Here is a 12,732-nt window from a genome sequence, read left to right as displayed (position 1 = left end):
AGGGGAGAAGGGGGAAGAGTGGCCAGGCAGGCGGCGAGGAGAAGGGGGCTGAGCTGGGCACGGCCTGAGGGGAGAAGGGAGAAGGGAGCTGAGTGGCCAGGCGGGAGAAGGGGGCTGAGCTGGGCACGGCCTGAGGAAAGAAGGGAGAAGGGAGCTGAGTGGCCAGGCGGGGGAAGGGGGCTGGGCTGGGCACGGCCTGAGGGGAGAAGGGAGAAGGGAGCTGAGTGGCCAGGCGGGGGAAGGGGGCTGGGCTGGGCACAGCCTGAGGGGAGAAGGGAGAAGGGAGCTGAGTGGCCAGGCGGGGGAAGGGGGCTGAGCTGGGCACGGCCTGAGGGGAGAAGGGGGAAGAATGGCCAGGCGGGCGGCGAGGAGAAGGGGGCTGGGCTGGGCACGGCCTGAGGGGAGAAGGGAGCTGAGTGGCCAGGCGGGCGGCGAGGAGACGGGGGCTGGGCTGGGCACGGCCTGAGGGGAGAAGGGAGCTGAGTGGCCAGGCGGGCGGCGAGAAGGGGGCTGGTCTGGGCACGGCCTGAGGGGAGAAGGGAGCTGAGTGGCCAGGCGGGGGAAAGGGGCTGAGCTGGGCACGGCCTGAGGGGAAAAGGGGGAAGAGTGGCCAGGCGGGCGGCGAGGAGAGGGGGGCTGGGCTGGGCACGGCCTGAGGGGAGAAGGGGGAAGAGTGGCCAGGCGGGCGGCGAGGAGAAAGGGGCTGGGCTGGGCACGGCCTGAGGGGAGAAGGGGGAAGAGTGGCCAGGCGGGCGGCGAGGAGAAGGGGGCTGGGCTGGGCACGGCCTGAGGGGAGAAGGGGGCTGAGTGGCCAAGCAGGCGGCGAGGAGAAGGGGGCTGAGCTGGGCACGGCCTGAGGGGAGAAGGGAGATGAGTGGCCAGGCGGGGGAAAGGGGCTGAGCTGGGCACGGCCTGAGGGGAAAAGGGGGAAGAGTGGCCAGGCGGGCGGCGAGGAGAAGGGGGCTGGGCTGGGCACGGCCTGAGGGGAGAAGGGGGCTGAGTGGGAGGGAGAAGGGGGCTGGGCAGGGCCTGAGGAAAGGCGGGAGAAGTGTGCTGAGTGGCCAGGCGAGGAGAAGGGGGCTGGGCTGGGCAGGGCCTGGGGGTAGAAGGGAGAAGGGAGCTGAGTGGCCAGGCGGGGGAAGGGGGCTGAGCTGGGCACGACCTGAGGGGAGAAGGGAGCTGAGTGGGAGGGAGAAGGGGGCTGGGCAGGGCCTGAGGGAAGGCGGGAGAAGGGAGCTGAGTGGCCGGGCGGGGGAAGGGGGCGGGGCTGGGCAGGGCCTGCGGTAGGAAGGCGGGAGAACGTGCGGAAGTGGGGGAGAAGAGTGGATCAGAGACAGGTCGCGGAAAAGGCGCAAGGAAGGACGCCAAAAAGAAGTTGGGGGAGGGGCAGGGCCGTGTATTCCCGTCTCCATGGTGACTGATGGGACGCTGCGTGTCTTCCCCTCCCTTCCGTAAAAGACCCAGGGCGCAAGCGCGGCCCAGTCGTTAGAGCGACTCGGTGCGGAGCGGGCGGGGATGGCGCATTACAATGTGCGGGGCTGCAACTTCTCCCCGGAACCCACCGCCCTCTCTTGGTCCCCCCTCCTCCACCGCGGAGTCTCGGTGTCCCGCTGGCTGCCTCTGCGCCCTTCTCAGACAGGCCCGGGCGAAGCCGGCTCGCCGACCCCGGGCTGCCTCGCCCCGGCCCGCGCTAACCTTGTTCCCATCCTTCCCTCAGGCCACGGAGTCTAAGCGGGAGCAGTTCCGCCGCTACCTGGAGAAATCCGGGGTGCTGGACACGCTCACCAAAGGTAAATGCTCCGTGTCGCTGCCCCCAGCGTGGGGGAAGGGAAATGCTCCCCCTGCGCCGCGCAGGGAGCAAAGGTCCGTGTTCTCTTGCCCTTGGTTGCAAGCGGGTGCAGGGCCATTCTCTAGCAGCTGCTCTCCGGGCACCCTCGCCGCCCAGTATTGTCAGGTGGTAGGTGACCAGTAGCCCTCGTTGAGAATCCTGTGGGTCAGGCCTTATTTTTTTCAGAGTACTTACTATTTCTGTAGCACTTTATATATTCAAAGCAAAGTTCTATTTGATTTCAGTTGTAGCATTGAGCACACCCCACTTCTGCAACTCTGACCCATTGGCCTCGATCCCTGGTACTCACTCCACACAGTGGGTACCTGTGAGTTTTGGTTTAAGTGACTTGTTCAGCATTGCAGAAGTAAGGATAACATTCAGTTCTTCAGGGTGGCATTCAAGGTCTGTAACCATGAGACTATCCTTTTTCTCCCTATAATTCTCTGCTTTATTTGCTCCACAATATTCAGCCTCTACAACAAAGGAGGCAGGGTTCTTGTAGACAAAAGCCTCATTCGCTACACAGTTCTTTTTGATTCCTGGTATACTGAATGAGTCAGAAGTCTTGTAGGGTGAAAAAAAGTATGTAATCATGTTACTAAAGAGTGTCATGCACCTAGACTTAAGGTCAGAAGGGACCATTATGATCATCTAGTCTGACCTCCTGCACAGTGCAGGCCATAGAATCTCACCCACCCACTCCTGTAACAAACCCCTAACCTATGTCTGAGCTATTGAAGTCCTCAAATCATGGCTTAAAGACCACAAGGTGCAGAGGAATCCTCCAACAAGTGACCCGTGCCCCACACTGCAGAGGAAGGCAAAAAACCTCCAGGGCCTCTGCCAATGTTCCCTGGAGAAAAATTCGTTCCTGACCACAAATATGGCGATTAGTTAAACCTTGAGCATGTGGGCAAGACTCACCAGCTGGCACCCAGGAAAGAATTCTCTGTAGCAACTCAGATCCCACCCCCATCTAACATCCCATCACAGACCATTGGGCATATTTACCTGCTAATAATCAAAGATCAATTAATTGCCAGAATTAGGCTATCCCATCATACCATCCCCTCCACAAAGTTATCAAGCTTAGTCTTGAAGCCAGATATGTCTTTTGCCCCCATTACTCCCCTTGGAAGGCTGTTCCAGAACTTCACTCCTCTGATGGTTAGAAACCTTCGTCTAATTTCAAGTCTAAACTTCCTAGTGTCCAGTTTATATCCATTTGTTCTTGTGTCCACATTGGTACTGAGCTTAAATAATTCCTCTCCCTCTCTGGTATTTATTCCTCTGATATATTTATAGAGGGCAATCATATCTCCCTTCAGCCTTTTGGTTAGGCTAAACAAGCCAAACTCTGAGTCTCCTTTCATAAGACAGGTTTTCTATTCCTCGGATCATCCTAGTAGCCCTTCTCTGTACCTGTTTCAGTTTGAATTCATCCTTCTTAAACATGGGAGACCCGAACTGCACACAGTATTCCAGATGAGGTCCCACCAGTGCCTTGTATAACTGTACTAACATCTCCTTATCTTTACTGGAAATACCTCGCTTGATGCATTCCAAAACCGCATTAGCTTTTTTAACGGCCATATCACATTGGTGGCTCACAATCAACACTCCAAGATCTTTCTCCTCCCCTGTTGCTTCCAACTGGTGTGTCCCCAATTTATAACCAAAATTCTTGTTATTAATCCCTAAATGCATGACCCTGCACTTTTTACTATTACTCCAGTTTACAAGGTCATCCAGATCTTCCTGTATGCAAAAAAGGGGCACAAGCAGCCTTAATCCTGACACTTCTCTGCAATCAGAATATTCCTTTAACATATTTTTTTATTTAATTACACATTTAGAAACAAACTAACCAAATTCCATCTTGTGGAATCATATTGATCCTCATATGGATTGATGGCAGGTTTGTGACCTCTAGGTTGGCCCCTGAGTTCCTGGCGTGGGAGGCTGGCCCCTGGCCCCTCCCCTGCAGCCTCAGCTCACTGTGCCACTGGCACAATGCTCTGGGTGGCGAGCTCCTGGGGCAGCGCAGCTGCAGAGCCTGGCCTGACCCGAACTGGTGCTCTGTGCTGTGCGGTGCAGCTCTCTGTCATGGTGCAGCCGTGCTGCGGTGCTCCAGGCAGCGCCATAAGGGGGCAAGGAGTGGGGGAGGGGGGTTGGATAGAGGGAATGGGAGTTTGGGGGGTGGTCAGGGGCTGGGGTGGTGGATAGGGGTTGGGGCGGTCAGAAGGCAGGGAATAGGGTGGTTGGTTGGGGCAGTGGTCCTGGTTGGGGCAGTCTGGATGGAGTGGGGTTGGAGGGGGCGGCAGGGGGCGGTTAGGGGACAGGGAGCAGGGGGTTCGATGGGGCAGGTGTCTGGTGGGGGCTGTCGGGGCAAGAAGCAAAGGGGGGGGTCGGATCGGGGGCTGAGTGATGCCTGCCTGTATGGGGAGGCACAGCTTCCCCTAACCGGCCCTCCATACAATTTCTGAAACCCGATGTGGCCCTCAGGCCAAAGAGTTTGCCTGCCCCTGCTCTAGGTCCACTGCAGAAACCTCTCCCAAGCTAATGGAGCAACTGATAGCAGCAGCAATCTGTGTGGACTAACCACTAAAGAGGGATGAGACACATTTTGCTAGTGTTTCTGAAGTTATTTGATAATTCTGGGTTCAATTCTATGTTTTGGTGGGGAATATGCTTCTAGTTGTAAAACACTTCTCCTTTGCTTGTACCCTGTCTTTGTGCTCTCTGGTTCCTGCCCCTCTTCCACTCTGCTGCTGTCAAGCCTCCCCACCCATCCCATTGCTATTCTGTCCTTGCCTCTGTGCATTAAAGGCAGGTAGCATTTGCATAGCTTTCAAGGCGACAATCATGATAATCTAGTATGACAACCTGCACATCGCGGACCACAGAACCTCAGCCACTCACTCCTGCAATAGGCCTATAACCTCTGTCTGAGTTTCAGCAGTCCTCAAATCTTGATTTAAAAAAAGTTACAGATGCCACTATTTACTCTAGTTCAAACTTGTGACCTGTGCCCCATGCCCCATTGGAAGGTGAAACCTCTCCTCTCTCAGGCTCTCTGCCAGTTTCATATGGGAAAATTCCTCCTGACCCCAAATAAGGTGGTCAGTTTAGACTCTGAGCATGTGGGGAAGACCCACTAGTCCAGACTACTAGGAAAGAATTCTCCCCATTTATTGCCCCATCTCTGCCTGTTGGAGATATTTGTTAATAGCAGACATAGATGGGCCATGTGCCATTTTAGGTTACCTCATCATTCTATCCCCTCAATAAACTTATCAAGCTCAGTCTTGAAACCAGTTAAGGTTTTTTTTGCTACTACTACTCCTCTTGTAAGGCTGTACCAGAACTTCATTCCTCTGGTTAGAAACCTTAATCTAATTTCAAGTTTAAATTTGTTAATGGCCAGTTTATATACACTTGTTCTTGTGCCAATGGTGGCACAAGAACAACTCCTCTCCCTCCTGCTGTCTAGCCCTCTGACTTATTTAGAGTTCAATCATATCTGCTTCATAGAATCATAGGACTGGAAGGGACCTTGAGAGGTCATCTAGTCCAGTCCCCTGCACTTGTGGCAGGACTAAGTATTATTTAGACAATCCCTGAGAGGTGCTTGGAGATATTTAAGAGCAGGTTAGACAATGATGAAGATTCCACAACCTCCCTAGGCAATTTATTCCAGTGCTTAACCACCGTGACAGTTGGGAAGTTTTTCCTAATGTCCAACCTAAACCATCCTTACTGCAATTTAAGCCCATTGCTTCTTGTCCTATCCTCAGAGATTAAGAAAAACAATTTTTCTCCCTCCTCCTTGTAACAGCCTTTTATGTACTTGAAAACTGATACGTCTCTGCGGCCCCTGGGATGCATGTCTCCATGCCTGCCCCCAGAGCCACCTCTCTCCCCCCTGCCTGGGGCTGTACAGATGTGCCAGCAGCCAGGCGCTTCTGGGAGCAGCATGGGGCCATGGCAGGCAAGCAGCCTGCCTGAGCACTGCTGTGCTGCTGCCTGGGAGCTGCCTGTGGTAAGTGTTTCCCGTCCGGAACCTGCACCAAGCACCCCCTCCTGCACCCCAACCCCCTGCCCGAGCCCTGAGCCCTCTCCTGCACCAAACGCCCTCCCAGAGCTTGCACCCCTCCTGCTCCCCCCCCCGCCCCAGGGTCAACCAATGCACACCCCACAGTTGAGAATGTTTTTACACTGATTTATGACAATCTCTGAAGGATTTTGGATCTATAAACCACAAATGACACTAATAAAAAGTACAACTCATAAAATGTCCAAATGTAGTTACTTTTAACTTAATAGTTTTTGACCAGAGTCTCTCAATGGAAAATATTAATATGACTAATTACCAGTGCTGGCTATAATCTGTGTTGTGGAAGTACCCAAATCACCATATCTAGATTGGGGTGCCACTGGGTTAAATTCTGAATGAACAAACAGAAAATCTGACAACTTCAGTAGAAATTCTGTGTTGGTTTTTATCCTGCCCTCATCACCTGTATAGCTCACAATCTAAAAGTCAAACAATATACAAATAACTCGAGAGAGAATTAAATATTTTTATATACTTTTTAGTTTTGTAATTGCATAAATATCCACTTCCTCAGCTGTTCCTTAGCCTATAAATCATGCATGGTTTTTCTTTTGTTGGGTTGTGTGGTTTTTTGTGTGAAGTCTGTTCAGAGAGAAAATAGGGATTATGCTAATGAAAACATATCACAAAATCCTGCATGTGCATACTTAAGCTTGTAGAAAACCTATGGTATCTTGAGTTTCAGGAATAGTCTTTTATGTAATTAAAGGCTGCGTCATAATACATTTTCACAAGCAGACAGTCAAGTTAAACTGTGCAACCTTAACATTCTTGTTCGTTTTTGGATGGGATATATACACTAATTCAAAGGTGTCATGAATAGTTAGTAAAGGGTTAAAGCATAGTACCTGGTGGGCACCTGACCTGAGGACCAATCAGGGAAGAGAATTTGAAACTCCTAGGAGGGAACTTTTCCCTCTGTTTGGGGGGTCTTTGTCTTTGGCCGTTTGGAATTACAAGAGTCCAGATGTTTTAATCAAGTCTACCAGCTTCCACCTTTCTGAACTAATTTCTTCTAGTCAAGATAGTGAGTATTAGAAAGATACTTTGTGTCCTTATCTAATAATCCTATGTTTGCAATTCTGTGTGTTTGTTGTTGATTATTCTTAATTCTGCTTGTACTGAGAAAGAGAGAGGATTCTCTCCAGAACGTAGCAAGGTCATACCCTATGAGTGTCCAGCTTGGACTCATAGAGATTCTGTATTTTTCTTGTTTTTCTTTTAATAAATTCTTTCTATAAAGATTTGATTAAATCCCTTCTACTGTGGATCGGGGAAGGGGCCGAGACACTCTCTCTCAGTGATTCACAGAGTTGAATCAGTGTATATCTCTCCAGGGTGGCTGGGAGAGAGGGGGGGGGGGAAGTGGGCTGCTTCCCTGTGTGTGTGAGATTCAAGGAATTGAATCAAGGTATCTCTGTCTTCAGAGCAGGCTGGAGAGAGGGGGGGAGGGGGAAGGTTCCTCCTCTGTGAATTGATCTGTGTTCCCAGAGAGTGTCTTTGAAGGGAGACAGGGGGGAAACAGGGGTGTCCTGGCCCACGAAATTGACCGGGTGGTGGCAGCAAAAGGGGAGACCTACCCTAGGATTTTAGGGTGGGGGAATACATGCGGGTCCTCACCTTGAAACCGCCCAGTTTCAAGTGAGGGTAGACTCTGACAAAAGGGTATTATAGAAAGTGTTCTCATAGCTTTCCATTCTTTATTTTTTGTTTCTAATATATTAAACATTTGTTTTATATGTTTCCAGTTAGCTTATATTTTCTCCTTGAATGAAAATGAAAGCAAGTAATCTCTGTTTAATTGCTTTATTAACTGCTGCCATAGCATTTAGGTCAAAACTGTTCCGTAAAATGGAGCATCTGGAGACTCAATACACTTCGGTTTGTCCCACAGTTGGTAGGGATATTCTACCACTGTACAAAGTTTCAGATGATAGTGAATGTTTTAGAATGGAGCTAAATTGCACATACATTCTGTCCTTTCATTTAAGGAACATGGTGTGAGTGCAGATCAGCTTACTATTACTCACTTTCACCACTCCATGGTGAATACATATTTAGAGTGTGGAGGACACTTCAGCTAAACTTACTCACATTAAAAAGACTGCATGTGGAGTGAAGTTAGTGTTTTTGCCACTTTCAGATATATCAGTGTGCTCCATTTGGTGGCTCTAAAGCTGTTGTTGCTGACTAACTAGTCTAAAAGGATGATATAGCTACTCTTCCGTTAACTGACAGTGAACTCTAGTAGCTTACACGCTTGTCCTGGAAGGGAAGTTTTGTGGAGTCCAAAATTACATGAAACGAGTGTTGAGAATGTCCAAGCTAGGAAGTTAAGATGTGTTGGCTAAGTTGACGATACATTAACTTGGTACCTACAACAATGGTGTTCTATTCCCAGTCACTGATCAGTTTAAAAACAAAAAATCCTCAACTGCAGACATACTGACAGTGATAAATTGTATTCATTTTGGCTTCATTCCAAGTCCAGAAATCTAAGTATTAATCAAACAGGAGAACTGGTGGCTCAGGCTCTTCTGAGGATTCAGTCAACAAAGTGTTGAACAATGAATACTTCAGAAGTTCGTGCCAGGTGGTTGTCTTTGGTGCACATCTGCGTTAACTCAAAATATTAGTTTGAGTACCATACTCAATGTAACACTGAGTTCCCCTGCAAATGAGCACAACATATAGATGGGTGATGGAGGGACTGTAAGAGTGCAACTGCATTCTTGAGACATCATTTAGGATTCTTGCTTCCACACTAGAAGCAAAGCAGCAGGTGGGTGCGATTTGTTTCCCCCTGGCCCCCCCCCCCCAGTAAAGGAGGCCTGGTGATGGAGGAGAATATTGACTTTTCCAAACTTAGTAAAGGAGATTCTGTCTTTGGCTACGCTAGAGAGCTTACAGTGGTGCAGCTGCGCCACTGTAAGGTCTCTAGTGTAGCTGCTCTAAGATGATAGGAGAGAGGTCTCCCATTGGCTTAATTACTCCATCCCTCGCCAAGTGGTGGTACCTATATCGGTAAGAGAAGCTCTCCGGCTGACACATTTTAAGCGCTGGTGTGGACAGAACTGGGCATAAATTATGTTGCTCAGGGGGGTGGCTAATTCACTCCCCTGAGCAACATAATTTATGTTGATTGTAAACTGTAGTGTAGATTACTTCAGATAAATAACAAATACAATAGTAGGCAACCACTTTACTGGTAGAGAATGTATATATCCTGGAACTATTATTAAATAGCTATTAATTTGATCAGTTTATGGAAAAATATAACTGCTTGAAAGTCACTTGCAATGTTTGTATTTATGTAAATACAGAATTTAGTGCAAATATTTAGCTTTACAGTTGATTAAAGAATTGTTGGAAAAATGCTTATTCAAAATAATTCCAGCTACATAACTGTCAAAGCTTATGTTGGATGTACATGAGTCTCTCAGTAATACTCTGTATAATCACTAATACCTGTTCATTGTCCTAGCTTTTATTATAGTCAAAATTATCTTTGTGTGTGAATGTTTAAATTAGTGAAACATCACCTTTAGAATACTAATCTGGAAGTAATCTTTTTTTTTGTGTGTGTCTCATATGTATTACCTTTGACTACTGGTGCACATTTAAGAAATTGAACAATTTGGGGTGTCTTCTGCTTTCAACTGTTGGACGCTTTTTATTTACAGTGTTGGTAGCCCTATATGAAGAGCCAGAAAAACCAAACAATGCACTGGAGTATCCTTTTTTTCTTCCTTCTGTGAATTGATTTCAGACAGGTGTGAGGCAAAAAATGGAAGCATAGTCCAAGGCAGATACTCGTTTGTCTCCAAAATATTTTATTTCCATATTAAATAATAACAGCAGCAATTTTAGGGAAATGGCACTTAGTCAACCAAGTACAATAGAGAACTGGAAATTTAACTAGTGCATGATAAAGTCCTTTCTACCAACAGCCTGAGGCTTTTGGCTTATCTAACCCAGGTTGTTTTTTGTTGTTCAATTTTTGTTTTTTGTTTTGTTTTTGTGCAGAGGCTTATGTTTAATAGACTTTTGCCTTCCTTTCAGTATTAAACGTTTTCCATAAGGCTATTTGCCTAGGAATGCCTCTCTTTTATTTGCAGGTGTACTGCTTAGTTTGGAACAGTGTATTTTGCATAACTGCTAGAATAGAATGTTTAGTGCTGACAACTCTCTAGTTCTTCTTAATCTTGCAGGCTTCCTCTTTGACCTCCTGCCTCAGTGAATTATGAGGGCTTACTACACAAAAGTATTTACTGTCTAAAATTTGCTGCCTTACTGTTTAGTATTCTCTTGTTCTTATGTTGTGGGAGAGGGTAAAAGGAGCATTTTTCACCTTTTATTTTATACTATTTTATAACAGTGCCCTTCTCAGTCTTCTTTACAAGCTAAGTAAACCTTGCTGTTCTCCTTCCTTGTGTTTTTAAAGGGCCTGCAGACAGCCATGTTGCCACTTTCTGTTTAAGAAAAAATCCAAACAATTTTTTTTAAACTGACATCTGGTGTATCTTGTCAGTCTGCCATTATGTCTTGCTCTACCAGTGCTGTAGTTTATTCAGATTCAGGCTATTATTTTTTAAGTGAAGAAACACTTAACTTTTATTAGCTTTCTGAAGCATCATATAGGAGCCGCAGCTCCAGAAAATCCAGAAGTAGAGGCCCTTCCACTGGAAGTGGCAGAGATGAAAGAAAAATACGAAGCTGTGTTGGAAGAAAACAAAAAACTAAAAGCAAAGGTAAATATTTAAGAGTCTCCATTGCTGTATATTCTTAAAATGTAAATGAAAGACAAATACACTGGTATTAGTTACCGTATCAATAGTCAGTATTCATCAGTGATAATGCTAGTGTCACTTTGTGCAAGTTTCAGGTCAAGGGGAAGCCTGATAGGCCTCTTGGTGAGGGGCTCACTCAATTGAAAAGAACACTTCATGTTCTAAAATGACTAACAACTCAGTTCAATTTCTTAAATAAAAGGAGCATCTTTCACCTTTTATTTTATACTATTTTATAACAGTGCCCTTCTCAGTCTTCTTTACAAGCTAAGTAAACCTTGCTGTTCTCCTTCCTTGTGTGTTTAAAGGGCCTGCAGACAGCCATGTTGCCACCTTTCTGTTTAAGAAAAAATCCAAACAATTTTTTTTAAACTGACATCTGGTGTATCTTGTCAGTCTGCCATTATGTCGTTGCTCTACCAGTGCTGTAGTTTTATTCAGATTCAGGCTATTATTTTTAAGTGAAGAAACACTTAACTTTTATTAGCTTTCTGAAGCATCATATAGGAGCCGCAGCTCCAGAAAATCCAGAAGTAGAGGCCCTTCCACTGGAAGTGGCAGAGATGAAAGAAAAATACGAAGCTTGTGTTGGAAGAAAACAAAAAACTAAAAGCAAAGGTAAATATTTAAGAGTCTCCATTGCTGTATATTCTTAAAATGTAAATGAAAGACAAATACACTGGTATTAGTTACCGTATCAATAGTCAGTATTCATCAGTGATAATGCAGTGTCACTTTGTGCAAAGTTTCAGGTCAAGGGGAAGCCTGATAGGCTCTTGGTGAGGGGTCACTCAATTGAAAAGAACACTTCATGTTCTAAAATGACTAACAACTCAGTTCAATTTCTTAAATGTGCATTCAAATTGAACTGAGTGGCAGATTCTAGATATTCTAATCTTTACTTTCATAACCTTCCCTATGTCAGAGATTCTTTTCAAAGGCTCTGAAATCTACTTGGTCTTCAGCTACTTAATTTTTATACATACGTATCTATAATTGGAGAAATTCAGGGTTGTATTTTAAGTGGCCAAATTATCACTAAATCAGTGTGAATTGTCGATTAAGGTTCTGATGGTAGGTTTGTCCTCTGTTTTAAACTTTACTCCTTGGAATAGTCCCATGAATAGCTAATACCCATTCTAGTGGTGGTAGTCAGACCATTTTACTCCAGCATATTTCAGTACAACATACAAGAATGTAGGGACACTCATTCTTCCCAACACTAACTCATGAGTAGCCAGTATTGGGCAATCACAATGTAAAACCCTCTCTTCTTTAAAGTAAGAAATTAAATATTTGTCAGTGGGAAAAAACTCTCAAGCATTTAATGGATCTTGTGTGCTTGAAATCTCCTGACTTTATAAAGTCACTTAAGAATTTTTTGAAAATCCTGCCCTGCACCTTTAAAAGCTCCCCCCCATAGCTGTATTTTTGCACAATACATTGTGTTTTTCTCTTCCCTCTCACCCCCTCAAAAAAAAGTTTACCGCGTATGTTTTGTAGTCCCTGAAAATAAGTGGACCTATCTGTAGGTTGCTATAAAACAATTACTCCTCTCTCCTGTTGGGGTAAAATATGCCTTCAGGGTTTTTTTAACATTCTATAGCTAACAAAATCACTCCTTTTTAAATTCTACAGCTGTCTCAGTATGAACCACCTCCAGAAGAGAAGCGTGGTGAATAGGAATGCTTTCACCTTTTGGTTACTTAACTGAATAAAGGGCTTAATCAGAAGTTTACTGTCTTGGAACTTTTTTTGGATATAAATATCTTGAAATATTTCATGGAATAATGTTGGTAATCATCTTACAACTACATGAATTGGCCTAGGGAATTTGTGGAATCTCCATCCTTTTTAAGAGCAGGTTAGACAAACACCTGACAAGGATGGCCTAGATCAGTGGTCTCCAACTTTATGCCCAAGATCACTTTTTGAGTCTAAGGACAACCTAGGATCTACCCCCACCCATTCCCTGAGGCCCTGCCCCTTCCCCA

General features: G+C 46.1%; 1 protein-coding gene across 1 annotated transcript; it reads left to right on the top strand.

Annotated features, from left to right (window-relative positions):
- The first annotated feature begins 1,528 nt into the window (after positions 1-1,528).
- LOC123357859 (c-Myc-binding protein-like) lies at positions 1,529-12,471 on the top strand. Its single transcript, XM_045000802.1, has 4 exons — positions 1,529-1,790; positions 9,632-9,680; positions 10,570-10,699; positions 12,377-12,471. The coding sequence occupies exons 1-4, from the start codon at positions 1,529-1,531 to the stop codon at positions 12,419-12,421; spliced, it is 486 nt and encodes a 161-aa protein (XP_044856737.1). The 3' UTR covers positions 12,422-12,471.
- The last annotated feature ends 261 nt before the right edge of the window (positions 12,472-12,732 follow it).

Source organism: Mauremys mutica, unplaced genomic scaffold, assembly GCF_020497125.1.
Source record: "Mauremys mutica isolate MM-2020 ecotype Southern unplaced genomic scaffold, ASM2049712v1 001135F_np12_subseq_1:34817_obj, whole genome shotgun sequence".
In the NCBI taxonomy this organism is placed as follows: Eukaryota; Metazoa; Chordata; order Testudines; family Geoemydidae; genus Mauremys; species Mauremys mutica.
This window is presented reverse-complemented; position numbering and strand designations above follow the sequence as displayed.